The following is a 20,406-nucleotide window of genomic DNA, read 5'->3' as shown; positions in this document are numbered from 1 at the left end:
TTGAGCATTTTCATGGGCTTGATCTTGAAATCTAAACACGGGCCTGTTCATACAGTCCATGATGACGTAGATTTACAAAAAATTTACCACGTGGCATAAAGACATGTATTCTATGGGTTTCTGCACAGGTGTCATTCAAGAAAGGCGCTGCCAGACCATTTTTCGTTCGCCTCCGCAGGACTTAAGACTTTAGTTTTTCCCCGAAATATCCCTTTCAGAATTCAGACGCTGTTTGGCGGGTATAAAACAGACGAAAAGAACCCGAAGAAAGAGAGAAGAAAGAAACAAAAAAGCTTTGAAAAGTTAGAGAAAGATAGAGAGGGAGAAGAGACCGCAAAACCAGAGAGAGAGAGAGAGAGAGAGCGCCATAGTTACAGATTATTCTCTCTAATACTCTTCCATTCGATCAAACTTTCAGAACATTCTAGACTCCCAACCTCTCTCCCTACTGTTGCAAGATTACACTTGGATTTGTACGGTAAGAGTCCAACGATGGAAAGATCCCAATCGGATCCACCCATGGATTGGAACCCTACAGTAGCCGAAACTGGAATCGAAGGTCAGTAATGTCTTCTAGTATTTCAATTTCATTTCGTGTCGGTTGAATTTCGATTACGGTAGTTCATGTTGTCAATCTGAGTTTAGGGTTTATAGAGCTTGGAAGTCTTTGATCTGGGTTTACTTTAAGGGTTTGATCTTGATTTTGCAAATGTAGCGCCCACGTGGCAGTTGGAATTTGGGAGAAGAGATTTCTACCCAGATCGACCTGGTGAGTCTAATTGCGTCTACTATATGCGTACTGGGACGTGTGGATATGGTGCCAGGTGTCGCTTTAATCATCCACGTGATCGCAGTATGGTAACCATCTGATCACCTTTATTTAGCATCTGAATTTGTATAATTAGGGTTTCAAAAGAGGGTTTTTTATCTGAGTTTTGTGTGGTTGTTTCATTTGGTGTGTATGATTGAGTTTGATTTTGTTATGTTGCACAGTTTCATCAAGTTAGATTGACGAGGGTTTCACACAATTTGCCTTTTTTTTTTCCTTTCTTTCTTCTTTTTGATGCTTTAATTGTCGGTGAAGTTGCAGCTTACCCTATATTATTTCCCCCCAAATTTGTTGTTTTGTGTGTTTGGTTTTGATTTGGAGCAAGATCTGTGTACTAGAAATATTTAAATGTAAATTTATATGCTTCGTTTGAATCAAAAACCAACACCACTCAGGCTGCTGGAGTTGTAAGACAAGGAGGAGGGGAATACCCGGAGCGGGAAGGTCAACCTGTATGTCAGGTACCTTTTCTGTATAGCTTGTTTGATTATGAAAATGATTGATCTAGAATTCTTTTTCTTTAGTTTGTTTATCTATTCTACAAACCATTAAATTTTCAATTATGTTTTTTTTTTTTTTTTTTTTTCTTTTTTTTAAAACTTAATTCACAGTATTTTCTGAAGACTGGGACTTGCAAATATGGTGCTCAATGCAAGTTCCACCACCCAAAATTTGGAGGCGGATCAGTGAGCTCCGTTTCACTAAATTATCGTGGATACCCACTTCGACCGGTTTGTATTCCTTCCTTTCTCAATAAATTTTTATTTTTATTTGTTGTTGTTCATAGTATTGAATTGATTCTTGAGTTATGGGTTTAGATTGGCTCACGATGAGATTAAAAGTTGGTAATGTTATATGATTTATGCCAGGGTGAGAAGGAGTGCTCCTACTACGTGAAGACGGGGCAATGCAAATTTGGTGTATCTTGTAAATTTCATCACCCACAACCAGCCAGTACATCAGTGCCAGCGCCTGCACCCGAACCTGCATTTTATCCGACGGTGCAGTCTCCTTTGGTTTCCTCTACTCAACAATATGGAGGAGTGGATGCCAGCTGGCAAGTTGCTAGGCCTCAGTTTTTGACTGGTTCATATGTGCAAGGGACTTATGGTCATATGTTGCTCCCTCCAGGGATGGTTCCTATTTCAAATTGGAATCCTTATCCGGTATGGGCATCAATGCCTTCACTGCTGTGCATATTAACAAAAAATTCCATTTTTTTTTTCCTTTTCTAAAAAAGTCTCGTTTAAAACGCATTCTCTAACTCTTGATGATCAAAACAATAAATAAAAAAACTCTTTATCTTTTTCAAAAAAAAAAAAAAAAACGTTTTTTAATGTTTAAAACACGTTTTTTTTTCATGTTTTAAGCACAGTTTCAAAAAAAAAATAATAATAATAATCAATTTGTTTATAAGGATACAGTTTATTTGTATAGCCTTATGGTTGTTTGTAATTTGGTCTATAAATGTTGTTTAATGTGGGATTTGATGATAATATATTGATGTTATGATTTTTAAAATTTTCTAGTGTCTTATTCTTCTCAAATGATACTGGACGGTTAAACTTTTTTAACATCATAAAATGTATAATTATATGTGGAAAAATGTTATCATGCCTATTCAATAGTATTATTTTTACTCAAAAATATATTGAAAACTTAGAATAAAGGTTAAATTACTGAAAGACTGTTAAATATTTTCATATTTACAAAAAAGTATCTAATTTTTTTTTTTAAAATTACCAAAAATGAATTAAGTCGCTGGACAGTCTAGCGTTTTAGTAACTCACTTGACTGTCCAGCGTTTTAAATGGAGGCTGAATTGCTGGAGTGTTAAATCAAGTTATTAAAATGTTGGACAATTCAACATTTTAATCATTGGAGGCTATTTTTGGTAAATCAGTTTATTTTAACACATTAAAACGCTGGACTGTCCAGCGGCTTAATTCCTTTTTGGTAATTTTAAAAAATAGATACTTTTTTATAAATATTAAAATCTTTAACCCTCTTTTAGTAATTTTCGCTAGAATAAATGTCTATTATATATATATAGAGGTCTTGGACGTTAGCATTCTCCTACACTTTTTTTCCCCAATAATACCCCTATTCATTTTGTCATTTAGTGAAAAAGACAAGGGTATATTAGTTTTCTTACATAATAAATACTTATTTATGTAATTAATACTTTTCTCTTTCATAATAAATGCCAAGGGCATTTAATCTTTAGAATTAAACGTCTTGTTGTAATAAATGATTTGGCAATCAATGCAAACAAGCATTTATTGTGTAAAAGACCAATATACCCCTATTTGTTTTCACTACAAATCGAAATGATAGGGGTATTATTGGAAAAATAAAGTGTTGGAGAATACTAACGTCCCCATGAGGTCTTGGATGTTAGCATGAGGTCTTGGATGTATATATTTTATATTTATTGTTTATTTCCCGTCTTTCCGTTTTTTTTATAAGTTTTCCCTTGCCATTTTAAACCCGGATTCCAACTTGGTGACTATGCTGCTGTGGGAGTTCTTCAAAAGTCATTTGCATTTCTTATTGTGTTGTTACTTTACTTGATTCAGGCACCCGTAGCTTCTCCTAGTGCTCGACCCACTGTTGGGGCAGGTTCACTTTATGAGGTAACACAGCTATCTCCTTCGGCGCCTGCTTATACAGGATCTTTTCTGCCACTACCTTTCTCTCCTGGCCCTTCAAGCAGTAGAGAGAAGGAATTTGTGTTTCCTGAAAGACCTGGACAACCTGAATGCCAGTACTACATGAGAACAGGAGATTGTAAATATGGATCCAGTTGTAGATACCATCACCCTCCAGAATGGACTGCACCAAACACAAATTGTGTCCTCAGCCTTATGGGTCTCCCTTTGCGTCCGGTAGGCAGCTTGCTAGTTATACTTTTGATGCATCTTCAGTTTAAAATAGAGTTTGGATTATTGAATTTACTTGGAACCGCAAGAAAGTCTGCAGAAAATTAGATCCATTATCTTTGATGTTTCCTATTGAAAGAAATAACCCTGCACCATAATGTTTTAAAGCTTACTTGGATTAGACTACGTAGAGCTTTGATTCTAACTTTTTTTATTTATGCTCTTGATTTGCAACCCTATCAACATAACCTACAGATGATAGAACTCCAGTATACTTGTCTTTTCTTATGTTACTTCCTGGTTTAATGTGCAATCAGACTAAGGCAGTTGGACATCCTAACGTGAGATGAATGATTGCTATTGTTTACAATTCATGCAGTAAACTTTTATAAATGGACAGATGCTGAACCACTGTTTGCTCTGTAGTTGCTGGAGAAGGAAACACGCGTGTGAAAGAAAACGAGAACCATTAAACTAAACCTGATGAGGAGAAGAATATGAGAGGGAAACATATAGAAAACGCAGAGGGCATTCAAATGCGACGGATCTAGTTATTTATTTCTTCTAAGTCATTGTTGGTCTTAGAAATCTTTAAATTGTCGGGTGTGATTGAACAGTTTTGATAGGTATAAATGAACATTGTCCTACATCAAAGCTCTCAAGAATTTCATTATCCAATTAAGCCTCTTGGTTTTTTGATTTTTGAGTGGTCTACAATCCATCAAAAAAACTAAATGAAGTGACGAACCCCTCTTTACTTATCAAATAAAGTGAAGAACCCCCTTCTTGAATAAGCATGTAGCAGGTTTTTTTTTGGGTTTTTTTAATCGAAATAGGCATAACATGTATCCACCACGCCCCAGCCACAATGAAGAACACAAATATTGCTGATTTAGGTACTACATCTTAGGTGAATTTGGAATCATGGAAAGAAATGAAGCCACCTAAAAAGAATATAAAATTGACCAGAGGTGTATAGAAGATAAAATAAATTCAAGGGATTTCATTGCATTTTTGGTCCTTTTCTATGATGTTTCCCACGCTTTCCGGATTTGGGAAAACTGGATTGCACTCATTTCCCAAGCTTGTTTCCTAGGAACACATCAATCCCATTGGGAAAATGTTTCATGTTAACTAGGAATTGCTCTTACCAGAATATGACAATGTTGATGAGGAGCGTGTCGAGGATCAAAGGTTCTAAAAGGAGGGTGGGAAGGCTGTGAATGACGTGGACCATGGTATGAGAAGGATTTGAAGGCATTGTGCATAATGGAGGATTTGAACTTGGATAGAATGGAAAGACAGAGAAGATCCTTAATTCCTTATACTCGACCAAATAGCCATAAAGGCTTGGATGGTAGTGTCAACTACAATAATGAAGAAGACTGAAAAAAAAACGACAATAGCGAAGATGAGGACGATTTCTCCTTATGAAAAGATGAAGATCTAGTAGAATATATTATGAACTTAAAATTTGTTATTGTTCTACATTGGTGGCGAACCAGTAGTTTTAAGTTTGTTTGCTAATGGGTGTTTATAGCAATTTTTTGACGTGCAGAATTAAAATTGAGAAATTACTACTTACCAATATGTTCTCTTGAATTTGCTTTTAGATTACCCGTGAGCACAAATTTTTGGATAATATATTTTGCTAGACAACGTGTTTTAACATTTTCTACAGTTCTATCAGTTATAATCGCTCTGAGATTCATCTGTTTTACTACTGAATAGTTTCGTGGAAGAATGTTGCAAGGGACCATTGGTGGAAGAGTATTGAAGAAGCAGAATAATCGCTCTTTGATTTGGCCATTTCACTACTGTATAGTTTGTGCTTGTGGAAGAATGTTTGTTGCATGAGACTATTGGTGGAAGAATATTTAAGAAACTTTATAAATCTATTCTTGCTCTCATCTAGTGAAATGAAGAACCAGAGGTGTAGAGGTTCTATTAAAGAGAAGAGGGAAATTTTAGGGATCGCCATTTCCTATTTTGGATATTCCCTCTAACAAGGGATTTTATGAAGGCGGTGCTTGAATTTTAGGATCAGCAGCTCCGATATCATCATTCCAACAGCACATTCATTACCTTGGTCCTGAAGAAGTGAGGATATGGAACCATTTCAAATTGTTGAACCGTTATCTAATGGAGGGAGTGTATATATTATTTTAATTAAAACGATGATGTCTATAATATAAAGTTTTTTCCTTTGGTGATAGTGTTAGAGCAAAGAATGTTAATGAGTAATAGACAGACATTTCACATGGTATGAATTGCGAATGAAAGAATTGATTCTAGGCCAAAATCTAGAATATCAGGTATTGATTGCAGAGTTGATGTGGAGAAAGGTTATGATTAAATATAAATTAGGGATTTCTAGATTATTTGCTTGGAAGAATTGGTTTCAGGCCAAAGTGGAGGAGATGGATTCATAAATTTATTTCTATTGCTTCCTTTTCAGTTACGTAAATTTCAGAAGTTCAAAAGTGTTTGAAGAAGGGGGCCCCTTATTCCCTGCCACTTTTCCCGCTCTTGTAACTATTCCGCCTAGCAAAGGCTATGGATTAGGGAGAGTGGGAGTCATCTGGGAAATGACTTTCCCTACTTTCTGGGAAATTTAATTGCATGGTTTGTCCCAAACTTGTTTTCCTGGATTACTTGTGGGAAATGTGAGCCTGATAACTGTGATCAGATAACTATATACACACACATGTGCGCGCACACACACACACACACACATATATATATTGATTAGTAAATAGAATTTTATTGAAAGCTATAAGGGAAGTTGAGGAGACCAATCCAAAAGCAAAAGACAAGCAACATTACAAGAAATAGTACAAGGCTGAGATACTACACACTCTATCCCACTTAAGCAAGAAATCCTCAAGGAAGATACCTTTGAACTTTACAAAAATCTTGCACCAAAAAAATAATTAAAGAAGATGTCTCGACTAGTTTGCTCCTTTCCATCAAATACTATTGCATTTTCTTACATATTTTGTACTTGTTCTGATACACTTCATTTTTTGCTTGCTCTCCGTTTTCAAACAAACATTACATAGCTTTTTCCGCTAAGAAAGTGTGTATCTGTTCTGTTTTTCTTTCGTATTTTTTTATTTTCACACATCTATTTTTGAACTAATATGTGAATGGTGTGGTGTCTCTGGGCATGTGTATACTGTCATGTTATTATTTACTTAACCATAAATGTTTTTTTTTTTTAATTGTGGGTGGGGGGGAGTACCTATATGGCATCTGATCTTATTTGTTTAACAGGGGGCTCCGCCTTGCACTTACTATGCACAACACGGAGTATGCAAGTTTGGGCCAACATGCAAATTCGACCATCCAATGGGGACACTAAGTTACAGTCCATCCGCATCTTCTCTTGCTGATATGCCAGTCGCTCCCTACCCTGTCGGTTCTTCACTGACAACCCTGGCTCCATCATCATCATCTTCAGACTTGCAGCTGGAATTCATCACAGGGTCCAACAGGGATTCTTTCTCAACCAGACTGCCATCTTCGGAGAACACAACAAGTGGTTCAGTCGGTTCAATTTTTTCCCAGAGCGGGTCTGTTTCTCATTCTGGTGTTCAACTTTCAGGTCGTACTTCTGCCCCTTCAAGTGGTAGCAATATCGCTGTTCATGGAAGTGGTATTCATAGTTCCAGTTGAGAACCCAAAACCTATTCCATAATTATTACTATTCTGGATTCCTTTCTCAGTCATCAAGGTTCCATAATCTGATCCGTCTAGCCCACATTAGATTGGCTCACTCTGTGTTTATAGATCTTTATCTGGCCACCAACTCTTTCATCTTGAATAAGCTATGGCCATCCTTGAAAGGTATAGCAACCCCTTATAATCCTTCCACTTTTCTCTAATAACCATGAAAGCTTCTTTCATCAGGTAAAAATACATCCCTCTCTCCTTCTTGGGATTCTGTTGTATTTTTTATGCTCTGATCTTTTCGGAACGAAAACGATCAGTCAGATCAGTATAGCTTTTCCTTCCTATTTTTTATCTTAAATTTGGGAACAGGTTTCCATTTTTTTTGTTTTTCTGCTCTCAACTTAGAAAGAGATTGGAAGGTGTTCTTGCACGGGTTTATTGTGAAAAAGTAAGTTAAAGATACCCCAAAGGGGAATCCTACTGTTGCTTCCATCTGAAAAACAATATGGGTTTGTTATATTGAGAGACTTGAATTGCTTGATTTTCATATGAAAAAAATGCCCTTGACTTTATATTTAATTATTTTTCAGTCTTATTAATGGATTGCATGGTATTTTAAGGTTTACTAAGTGGGTTTCCATATAAGTATATAGATCAAGCTCCAACTTTAATTCTTCAACTTGTACAAATATAGTTATCTACAAAACATAGACGTCTATGAATGTTGTTAGGATTTATCAATGACAACTTTTTCGGTTATAGCCATTTCATAGTGGGTCCATTGCAGTAAAGAAACAGCTGGGTAACAGCTGGGTAATTTTAAGGTGCCTCTTTGGGCTTTGGTGAAATAGTAAGAGGCACTTCCCTGGGTTTTCAAAAGTCTGACATACCCTCTTAACTTCAGTCTTTCATGTGAAACGAACTGAAAACGACCTTTTCAATCTCGTGCCATAAATCTGTGTCTTTGTAACACTCATCTTCAATGTCAAGATTAGGATATTTGGGGGGACTGAGACTTGAGAGGATAGTTGCGAGAAAAAAGAAAGAAAAATCAATGGTTTACTGGAAGATGTTGAAGATGATGGTTATGAGATGGCGTCGAAGAGGGTAAATTTTTTATTTTTATTTTTTACTGGAGAGGTTGAAGACAAAGGGTGGGTGACAGAATCAAGTTTTTATTACTAGAGATTGAATAATAGGGCATTTTGATCATATTTTAGTAGTCTCTCATGGAAGACTGAAGTAAAGGTATGTTACCTGTTTGAAAACCCGGGGAGGCATCTCTAATTTTCACCAAAAGGGTACCTTCCTTTTATGGAGGTATCACTAATTTTAATTAGTAATTAGTCCTATTTCCTGTCTTGAAGCACTAAAATAGGACATAATATTTTGTTTGACATATATCCTGAGCTGAGGCACAATAATATAGCATAAGTTTTTTTTCTTTTCTCTCAATCTTCACACTTTGTGGAGTCTGCAATTATTTTAACACTTATCAATCTGGACCATTCACGAAGTGGGTCTCAGGTCTCATAGATCACTTGATCTGATTATGCTGACCGTTGGATTCTTTTGGACCGTTACCCATCACTTATCCTAGCATTCCCACACTTTCAATCTGGACCGTTCAATCAGTGGGTCTCAGCCTCAGGTCTCATAGATGACTTGATCTGATTATATTCTAACCATTAGATTCTTTTGGACTGTACTAAAGAGGGTAATCAGTCAGATGGCTAGGATAACTTGATCAAACTCATACTTTGGTCCGGGAGAATTCCCAGGTTGGGGTTCCAAATGACCAGAAAGTCCTCTTCATATTGCAATGGCAACAGTGCTTCACAAAATGAAGAGTGGGGGCATGATGGTCAGGAAAATAGAAGGTTTGTTTGGTAATTAACACTCTTAAGAATGTTTGGGATTCAGGAAAAATAGAGTTTACTCTAACCTATCTTAACTCAAAGCACCCCAAAAAGGCCATTAACTTTTGGGAAGAAATGAAAAAAATGAAGAAGAAGAGGAATAAATACTGTGCTTCTGGGACTATCATACTACAATGGTTCTGTGTTCAATGATAACTGGTCGGGATTACTTTTTTTTTTTTTTGGCCTTACAATGATGACCTCAGATGACACTACATTTGAACTAATTGACCCATACAAAATCTAACTTGGCCCATTGGTTGAAGTTATAGATCAGTAGCTTTTGCTGACTAGATTCATTAGATTTGACATTCACTCACTCTCTTTTAAAAAGATCTTGGTTGAAGTATGATTAACCGTATAGAAAAAGTAAACATTTTCATGGTGAGGACTAACTCACTGGGTCCTCAATTCTTTAGATGATTAAATACCATTTTCTTCATTAATCACAAGAACCATAGATACATAAGATATTGCAAAAAAGAAAAAAAAAGAAATTAAACAACAAAAAACTAGAGTAATGAAGTGAGAATTACTAATATGCTTACTTCAAGAACTTCAAACCCTACTAAGAGGAATCTCCAATCCGCCATATCGCCATTCATCCCGAATTCCAATCCTGCTTCAGTCTCAAAATAGTTGAATTTCTAGTTTTTGATCATCCGCGCACTCCTAACATAGAATCGAAGCTAAAGTTGAAAATCTTCAAAATATCAATCCAAATATATAATCTATAATATATATATATATATTATATATATGTATGACTTAAAGGAGGAACAATGGAGAATAAGTATCCGAAGAAACGGCTTGAGGCATGAACCCGTAACCCAGATTATCGATGGGATTATCAATAAATGGATACAAAGCACCCATGCATCCATCTTCCACCATTAAAGGATTGTTGTTGATTGCAGCATTGAATTCATAAGAATTCATTTCCCATGTATTCTCATTAGCCCAAAAGCCATAATTAAGTTCGTCGAAGTAACACATATTATCTAAGTTCGAAACGTTCATCGGCTCACTTAATGCATCCAAACCAGCTCCATTGTTGATGGTGCTCTCAACTTGCACTTCAGGAGGAGGAGGAGAAGCCATTATTGGGTTCAGGTTTGGGTTTGGGTTTGAAACTGGTTTCAAGTAATTATCAGGAATTATGCTCCCCAAGTATCCAGAGCCAGAGTCATTAGAAAAAAAAAAGTTGGTATTAATGTTATTGGATGAAGACCCATTTGAAGTGTTGGTACACTTGTCATGATCGAATTGGATGAGTTCTTGAAATGGGTCGGGTTGAATATTGGTGGGTTGTTTGGTTTGTGGTGATGGGAGGAATACTTGAGGATCAAAAGGTGTGAGAAGAGAGTGAAAAGTGGTGTTTTGAGAGTAAATGAAGTTGGTTCTTGCTTGGGTTCCTTTCATGGATAGTGCAGCTTTGTCATAAGCAAGGGCAGCTTCATGGGCAGTGTCAAAGGTTCCAAGCCAATGTCTTTCTTTGGTTGTCGGGTCTCGAATTTCAGCAGCGTATCGTCCCCAAGGCCGACGTCGAACACCTAGAAACCTTCCTGGCTCTGCTTGCTTCCTACGACCTCTTCTCTCATTTGATGGAGATGGACATGTGTTGGACCGGGTTAGAGTAAAACCCATTTGAGATGAACCGGTTTGTTCCACTTGGATGGGTTTATCAGAGGTTTTGGAGATGGACATTGTGGAAATAGCGAGAGAGATGAGTTGCAAGAGAGGGGAATGTTAGGGAGATTAGAGACAGAAAATACTATGAAAGGTGGAGAGAAGTGAGAGTTTTGGGTTGGGTGTGTGAGAATGTGTGGAGTTGGGAGGGACTCTTAAAGCCTGTGATCTGATCATGGGGAGTAGGAAAAGGACATTGTACATGTCATCAATTATAACATAGATTGACCCTTTTTTTTTTCCCCCTCAAATCAGTTTTTTTATTTTAATATATAAATATTATTAGGGTTGTCATTGGATTGGATTTGGAGCGGATCAAGGTCGATTTAGAACTGATCCGATAAATTATCTATCGAGTCATTATCCGACGTAGACATTAGATTCACATATGAAAAATAGTTGATCAATATTGGATAGGATTGGGTCCTTATCGGATCCCAAATTTTCAATACAGATCATAAGTTATTGGATCAGATTTTTGGTATGATCCAATCCATTGATAATCCTATCTATTATATACCCTCTTGTGATACCTCTATCTTATTGCATAGATAGGTTTACATGATTACCCTTTGTGTTCTTTGAACTTTACAATCTCATTCCAATCCATGGTCCCTAAGCCATTCTTATCGTTCGATGATCTTTGAGATTCGTGTTGTGGGTAATCGCAAGGCATCGTCGATGGTTTCTACCTAGGGATGATGACATGAGTGATGCTAACACCCCTCTTAACCATATAACCATATTTGTTTGGTTTCTTCATAAGACATGAGCACTACCATTAAAAAAAATGAGTCATGTTGGAGTGAGCTCAAGATTGTATCTCATATCACACATCTTGATATGAAAAATTGTAAGAATTATAGATGCTTTTTGACTCGTATCTTCCCATACACTTTCATGTCAAGATGTGCGACATAAGGTACAATCTTGAGCTCACTTCACTATTATTCATCAAAAATAAACTTCACAAGCTCCTTGAATAATAGGATTAAGCCTTCCAATTCAATAAATAATTAAAAAAAAATCTGAAAAAATAATAAATCTGCATCGAAGAAAGATGGATTTTCTTGCAAGTTCAATTGGTGCGCACGTGTTTCCACATTTTATGCAAAATAATAAAAAAAATCAACCAAATTCTTCAAGAGTTCTTGTCTGCTTCAAAATTTTCAAAGGGAGTAGTTAGGATTGTATTTATCTTAATAGAAAATATAATTAAACCAAACGTTATATATCTGTCTTGTAATATGAAAGCAACCCCACACCATAATCCTATTACAAGAGGGTCCCTTGATAGGACCCTATAAGTTAAAAATGGAGCCATGTGTGCTTGTCTCATTTATAACCTTGTAAGATCAAGTAGTTGATTATCTACCTATAATCCATAGAAGTTGAATGTGGGCCCAAATGATGGTTAATAAACTAGGATTGATCTCTTTAGACCAAGCTGTTTGACCAAATTCAATATAATTCATGTAAAATTATCAAAATATAAAAGAGCTTACATTGCCTTACCAAATACTTATCACACACCAAAGGAGGATATAGGCACACAAAATTTTCAAGAAACAAAGGGAAAAGAAAGAGTAGAGTAGCTGTAATGGCAATCCCATATTCAACTTCGGAATGGGATGTTTCTCCTTGTCTCTTCTACCCTTATTCAAAGAAGAACAAATGCAAAAGGGGTGTGCGGTCATTAAAAAATAGTGGTTATCCACACACCAAGACTTTGTATTTATTTTTATTGTTTGTGTTATTTAAGAGAGAGTTACTATTAACACACCAATTTTCATTTCTAAAACACCTAACTATATGTACGAAATCATTTAATTTCATAAGAATTGGTGTGTTGTAAGTAAAAAAATTGGTGTGCCAATATAATCTCTCTAAAAAATAAAATATGTTGGTGTTGCAATATAAAAATCTCACATTTAAACAGACAAGCATGTGTACTATCGTTAGCCAAAAGGAAGCATAAAAGGCTGTAAGCATGAGAGGGTCAAAAGGAGGATCAAAAGCTTATATAGCATTTTAAAATAGATCAAATTACACTAAACAATATGTTTTAGTGGATCCAACTAGAAAATTGTAATTGAATCCTCTTTTCTTCAAACTTCACACTTCTATGTGGCCTTGGAAACTACGTAAACTAACCAAATCAAATGGGTCAACTGCTTTTCTTGTTTTTTTTTCCCTTTTAATCAAAGTTATAATGCCCACAAGTGTACTTAGAAAAACTATTACATAAAATATTGGTACTTAAAATCTATGACTCTTGACTCTAATCAGGAATTTCAAAAGCAAACAAATACAAATCAATAATTATTTTTTAAACCTATCTCCTTAAAATAAAATAAAATAAAATAAAAAAAAAGACACACACACACTTCCTCTCATTAAAAATGTGATTAGATAGAAAGAATTAATAACCCTTTGGTACAACGACGTATAGAACCTGAGTATATTGGTTTTGTAGGGATTTTCCAAGTTTCGACATGTGGGATCTCTTAGTTCTAAATCATAAATGAAATTCAAAAAATAAAATAGATTCAATCGATTTCAAATAACAATTCGACCTTCTCTCTAGCGACCTCTGATTGCTAGGCCGACAACATTCCAAAGTGTGTCGGATCAACATTACTAATAATGTTTTAAATTTTTTCTTTTTAAAGAGTCTTGATGACATGATTCGTCAGGTGGCATGCTTAAATGACTCTATGACGTGGACAAGTCTGAGAATCATAGATCTATATGCCTCGGACTACACTTTTTTATAGGAAGAGTATAATCGTGTATCCCAAGACATTCAGTTCTATAGTATTCGAACATGTCACATCATGGAGTCATTTGAATATGCCACCTAGCGAGTCATATTATCACGACTCTTTTTTTAATTAAAATTTTTTATTTTGATCAAGTTAATTTTTAAAAAATAATGTTAAAAAATAGAAATAAAAATATATGATTAAACAAATTCATATTTGTAGTTTCACTTTACCTAACATAATAAAATTAAGGAAAATGCTGGAATGACACAAACATAAATAGTACAGTAAAAAGTTAAAAGTTTCTGTTGCCTTTCTCTCTTAGTAGTTAGTAGTACTTGCCTACTTGGTAACTTTTGCTTGCGATTCTAATAGAAAACTTTGTTTTGAGAAGGAAAATAAAAAGTAAAAAATTGTTATTGCCACGTGGCATAAGGCTAAAGAGATGGAACTTTACTAATGTGGTAGACTAGTCGGTGAAATGGAAAAGCACGTGTACTACGTTAGATCTTTTTATGAGCTACGTGTAAGAAAATAAACCACGGACCCTATATTATATCTTTCTTTATATTTACGATTACAAAGCCCCACATGTATAAGGTAAAAAGTCACTAAATTGTGTCATTTTCTTATGTAAGATGTCCTTGTATGCTTTATTATTATTATTATTATAAAAAGTCATAAATCAATATAAAACAAAAATTTGCAAGCGGCTAGTGCTTGATTGCTCATCACTAAAGTATTAGAAATTTTTGTTTGTGTTTCTATTTCTTTTAGAGAATAGTTAGGGTACATGAGAATTATTTTTATTAATAATTATGTTTACGTGATTGTATTAGATAATTAAGACTCTATGTATTTAATCCATCAAAATTATATGAGAAATTAATAAAAAAATATTTATTAAATATTTTTATTGAATTAAAGAGATCGACCATTTTGAATTGGTATAGGTCCAATATATCTCGAATGAGATCATTCTCTCTCTCTCTTTTTTTCTTTCATATTTCTTGTTAAGAATCCGTATTATAATGCATGAAAATTGAGTGGAAAAATGATTTCTCTTAAAAATAAGATTCAAGAGTATGTTTACACATTTTTCTTGGGAATTATTTTACCATCAAAGATGGAAAATATTTTACATCTTGAAAAGGGAAAATTATTTTCTCAGTTCCAAATGTTTTTTTTCCTCACTATTCCCATCACCCCAAGACTAAAATATCAAGTTTAAAAAAAAAAAAAATTTATTTTCTTAGGTGCAACCAAATGGTGAAATCCATTTTTCCAAGGAATTTATATTCTCTAGAAAAGTGAAATCCATGCAATCATGGAGACCACAAGAAATCTTGCAAAATTTTACCAAAATTTTTACAACTACCCTTATCCTAATTACTTAATGACACATATATCCACTTAACTTGTCTAATATTAAATGCCACATTTGATAAATTTCGAGGTGCCCAAGAGGGACCCAAAGTAGTAGATGTGATGGGAGTTCTTGAAAAGGGTGGATGGTCAAAATGGGAAAAAGAAGATGTGGGGGCTGGCTTTCCTATACTTTCCAACCATTCCAAACTTGGAGATAAAATTTTGAGTCGGTTGGGGAATTTTTGCACATTCTCCAAAACAAAACCCACACATGCTTTTGTCTAGAGTTAAAGGTCCCCCGGAATTTAAGGAGACTTTAGACTTTGACTAGAATCACTAGAGACCAAATGTACTAAAAACCTTAAAACAAGGTTAAGTGGAAACCAACCTTTTTCTTATTAGGTTTATTAAAAGAAAAGATAATAAAAAATTGTCACATAATTAAAACTCATCGAGTCAACCTAAAACTTAAAACTTGACTGAGTTGACTCAATTTGATTGGATTTCAAAATGATTCAATGTCTAAAAACTCGATGGAACCAAGTCAGCTTAAAATTGCATCAAGTCGGGTTATTGATTTATATATAATATTTTTTTCTAGGGAACAATATATATATATATATATAAACTTGTCGAGTCAACTCAAAACTTAAAATTTGACTGAGTTGACTCAACTTGATTGAATTTCAAAGTGATTCAACGTCTAAAAACTCAGTGGAACCAAGTCAGCTCAAAATTGCATCAAGTTGGGTTATTGATTTATATATAATATTTTTTAATATATATATATGACCCATATATATATATATATATATATATATATATAATATATATATATATATATATTAAAACATATATTTAAAATAGTTATAAATTCAATACATTTTTATTTGACTCATCGGTTATGACTCGTGAGATTTCAACTTGACCCTACTGAATGGACATTTGAGTTGACTTGACTCAAGTATGTCCAATTAAATTATTATTAATGATAGAAATTTTTATATGGTTAATAATATTGGAATGGCTAATTGTTTAAAATTATAGAAAATAACAAAGAAAAAAATAATGCCCTCTTATTTACTTGTGAACACTTGAGTGAAATATGGGCATTCTTGAACATACCCATAAAGTTTGTATGTTTATGGAATGCCCATGTTTCATCGAAGTGTTTGTGAAAAAAAAAGAAAAAGAAAATTTAAAATGAGCGAAGAAGAAGAAGCCAAAATCTAGTAAGACTAAATGATTAGATAGTCAAACAAGATTAAGGTTGTGGGTCCAATAATTGGAGTTATCAACGATGAGTTTCGCATGATGTTTGTCATCATGTGGGCAATATGCCACATGGGTCATGTAATGATGGGGGATTTCTCTATCATAATTAGCAATGTAATGGGATTCAAGAATAATTCAGATTGGACTGAAGGTCAATAAAAGAAATTTAGGTTTGAAAAGATAAAAAACAAGAAGAATGTGCATGTTAATTATTAGAAGAGCGTTTGTAGCCCTAATTTAAAATAATGTTCATAAAAAAGAGAGGCAGATATTCAATCCTCTTAATTGATTCACTAAATCAACAAACATTTTGAATTTTATTTATTTTGCTAAGTGGTCATAAACTATTATCCTATTTGAATGGTGGTTTAACTATTAAACTATTGATTTGGTAAAAATCATAGAATTAAATTGATTTAGTTAAATCATTTGCGTCGAACAATATTTTAACCTAATAAATTTGGGGGTTAAACTTAAAATCACTTGGCAATGAGTGGAGAGGCCCAGGAGCTTATAAGAGAGAGACAAGGAACTTTGTGACCAATGTGGGAGTAAACTCAACACGCCCCTGCACGCGTGAATATGATATGGAAGTGTTGTCTTGATAAAAAATAAACCAAACACCAAATGACCTCGAACGGAATTCCAATAAAATTTTTAGAGAACTAATATAAATCAACTCCAATATAGAGATCATGGGAAAAAAGTTTTGATTCATTAGTAATTCTATTTTGTTAATAATTCTTCTTATTATGATATGATTGATCGATAGAGAAATATTAGTAGTTCATTTTGCTCTAAATAGTTAGATCAATAGAAAGAGTGTATATGTGAAATAGGGAGGAAAAAAGATAGAATTCTTATACACAACCTTTTGGATGTAAAGGTATCTTAATTAAAATAAATATAATTCGTCTAAGATTATTGAAATATAATGTAAAGATACTTTTATAATTTAAAATGACCTCCTATAAGGGACATCTTTTTAAATGCATCTAGAGCCTTGAGGGTGGTATCTTAACAATCTTGCCCTTTATTAATGTCTCACCTCGATAAAACGACGAACTCAAATTATTGAGATTGATAATTTAAATAGTTGAGATCAACCATTCAAATCGTCAATCTCAATAATTTGAATCTTTAAGATTGACTATTGTAAAAGGTTGATCCCTATAATTGGAACAAATGTTGATTTTACTTATTTGAATTCAAACAAGAGCACTGGGTATAGAGAAAGAAGAAGTTTACAAAATGCACAATCATCACTGTCTTTTAAAAAAACATTCTTGTTTGGACATTTTGTAATCTAAAAAGATTATTAATATGGATTTTGATAAATAATTCTCAACTTTCACTCATAAAATATTAAGAAGATTATAATAAATTTATTTTTTAGTTATTATATAATTTACATAGAAATAGAAAAATATCATACAAAAGATAAAAATAAAATAAAATAAAGGATCGCAAAGATTTTCTTGGAAAGCGCGTTGTCACGGAATTGACTCGTATTGCTAACAACTCATATTCGACAGATAAAAAAATTGCCACGTTTCCTAGTAACACCACCTAATACTATAATTAAGTCACACGTGGAACTGTTGCCACGTAATCACACATGAAGCGGGGATCTAGCACTTTAAAACGTGTCTCCCGCTGAGTTTCTAGTCCTTCGATCTCGCTGCCGGACCCACAATTGCCAACGTATCGAAATATTATTGGCTGAATTGTGCCACGTGTAATGTAATAATTGACATTGCTCCTATTCTGGCCATGTGTCGAAGAAGCGGACATAAATCGCGGGATACGAGTATGGATACGAGGTTGGACAGGTGGAAACGTACGATTAGTAGATAGAGAGCAACGATTGTAACAGTAAAACTGAATCTATGATAAAGACAGTCAAAGATACGGACGCCTGGTTTTGATAAGACGGCTGAAATAGACCCCATTTTTTTTGTCCTTTTATTGGGCACAAAGAACGAGACTCGACAAATGGCAACATGGAATGATCCCGTGTAGCAGCGTTGTGCAATACATATATTTAACCACCAATTAGGAGGCTAGGACTCTCAATGGGCCGGGTTCGTGTTGGGGCGAGCTGTACCTTAGACCAGCCCTATACTTATATTCGACCTATGTCAACTAAGCCCAAAACCCGGCCCAAAAGATTTGAAGCAATTTGATATTTTGCTTTGATCCAATAAAGGTTTAATTTCCATCTTAAATGAAAGAATGGGAGACAGAAGTAGACTTGTTAAGAAGGCAATATCTTTTAATTATTTTTATTATAAAATCATACATTTAGTTATATATAAATATAAACATATTATTGGATTGGGTATTTTTATAGAATTTTTTTTCCAGGTGACTTTCTTTAAGTATTTGAGGATTCCATAGACGACATCGAGGTGTGAGTTCCATAGATTATACATAAACTGATTCATCAATCTAGCATCAAAGACAATGTCCGGTTCACCATCATCAATTATAAAATTTACATTTTCTTGCATTATGAACTTTGTTATCTAATCCATCCATAGTTTGGGTTTCATGCAAAATAAACGAGTGGATGTGCATCGAATAAAAAAAAAAGTTCCTTTCTTATAACTTAGCAACTTCTACTCTATTGAAGTATTTATTTTAATATGAAATTTAATTTTTTATCTTCTATTGATTGCTTGTCATTTTCTATAACATAAATCACAACCATGAAATGTGTCCTTTTCAACCAATAATTTCGTAATTTCAGGCCTCCTTGACACTATAAATATACCCAATTGAACGATCTCCACTTCTCATTATTCATAATTTCAACTGAGAGATAATCAACCAGCATAATAATCCAATCGAACGCTTTAAGTGGAATTGTGACAAATCTAATAAGTACAAACCAAACCAATATAACAAAAACACCTAGGTATTATGGTGCATTCATACTATTGTGCTCCGTAGTAACTGATGTCCTCGATGACCACTTTATGAAAACTTTCAATTTGGTACTCTTCTTATTGGATGTTAACTAACTCTTTTCCCAAGACTCTATGGCAGCTTTCATTCCGGTACCATCCTTGGGATCCTAGCTAGTCATTTTCTCAAGTTGCTCTTTTCATAAAATCTTATGAGCCATTACAACAAATAACAACAACAAATTTATCAGTGGCCACGGACCGCAGGATTAAAACATTGTTTCACAAGTCTTGTTTGGGGAAGAGGGAATAGTTGGTGCGCGCAAGCTGGCTCAGATACCCTTATAATAAAAAAAACAAAATAAAATAAAATAAAAAACAACAACAACAACAAATTTCTCTATTTCCCCCACATTTTTTTCCCACTCTTAGTTGCCCCCACACGAGCAAAATATTGTCTCTGCCCTTGGAGGGAACCACGTAAAATCTTTATGTTTTTGTGTGTGATTGCATCTTATTTTTTCTTCTTATCGTTCTACATTGCTTATGTTTTTCTTAAGAGATTTTTCACTTTGAATACTTTCTTTTTTGGTCCCCAAGTAGCCTTTCTCCCCCCGGCGGTAACCCCACCCAATATTTGAACACAAGACACAGTGACATGTGTTGGCTCTACCACCATTTGATAAGAATCTAACACACTAAAAGCACATAGATGTTATAGGGTGCACGTAGAATCCAAGATGAACAGGATGCAACAATGATTTTATATGTAGGAGATGACCATCCTTAATATAACAAACATTTTTTGATGATATCAACCATTCAATCAATGAGATTGGTGATAGATATTAAATATAACGAATTGCATATTCTTTCACATTCCATTTTAAAGGACTCTGCAATTGTTAGCTTATCTAAGTTAAATAGTAAGTACCATTCAAAACTCTCCACTTCCACTACAAGAAACTATTTGGTTTCCACTCTCCACTGCATACACATCGGATACTCCTTATGGCCTGGGTGAGCTAGGGCTTGGGCTTGATCATAATACTCGTTATGCCATATTGTTTAATGGCCCCGAAGCTCAAATCCAAT

General features: G+C 34.4%; 2 protein-coding genes across 4 annotated transcripts; one reads left to right on the top strand and one right to left on the bottom strand.

Moving 5' to 3' along the window:
* The first annotated feature begins 345 nt into the window (after positions 1–345).
* LOC147403006 (zinc finger CCCH domain-containing protein 58-like) lies at positions 346–7,979 on the top strand. 3 transcript variants are annotated; one of them, XM_086438443.1, is made up of 7 exons: positions 346–559; positions 716–858; positions 1,225–1,290; positions 1,441–1,560; positions 1,699–1,995; positions 3,409–3,717; positions 6,988–7,979. In XM_086438443.1, exons 1-7 carry the CDS (start codon positions 493–495, stop codon positions 7,387–7,389), a joined length of 1,404 nt encoding a protein of 467 aa, XP_086294569.1. In that variant the 5' UTR covers positions 346–492; the 3' UTR covers positions 7,390–7,979. The 3 variants fall into 3 exon arrangements, with proteins under 3 accessions (XP_086294569.1, XP_086294570.1, XP_086294571.1); XM_086438444.1 differs by lacking the exon at positions 6,988–7,979 and adding an exon at positions 5,443–5,919; XM_086438445.1 differs by lacking the exon at positions 6,988–7,979 and adding an exon at positions 4,138–5,405.
* Positions 7,980–10,073: 2,094 nt separating this feature from the next.
* On the bottom strand, positions 10,074–11,128 carry LOC147403005 (uncharacterized). Its single transcript, XM_086437539.1, has one exon. The coding sequence runs from the start codon at positions 11,010–11,012 to the stop codon at positions 10,074–10,076; it is 939 nt and encodes a 312-aa protein (XP_086293665.1). The 5' UTR covers positions 11,013–11,128.
* Between the last annotated feature and the right edge of the window lie 9,278 nt (positions 11,129–20,406).

This window comes from Akebia trifoliata, chromosome 4, assembly GCF_017979445.1.
Source record: "Akebia trifoliata isolate Shusen 1 chromosome 4, ASM1797944v1, whole genome shotgun sequence".
In the NCBI taxonomy this organism is placed as follows: Eukaryota; Viridiplantae; Streptophyta; class Magnoliopsida; order Ranunculales; family Lardizabalaceae; genus Akebia; species Akebia trifoliata.
The sequence above is the reverse complement of the archived record's forward strand: the minus strand, read 5'-3'. Positions and strand labels throughout refer to the sequence as shown.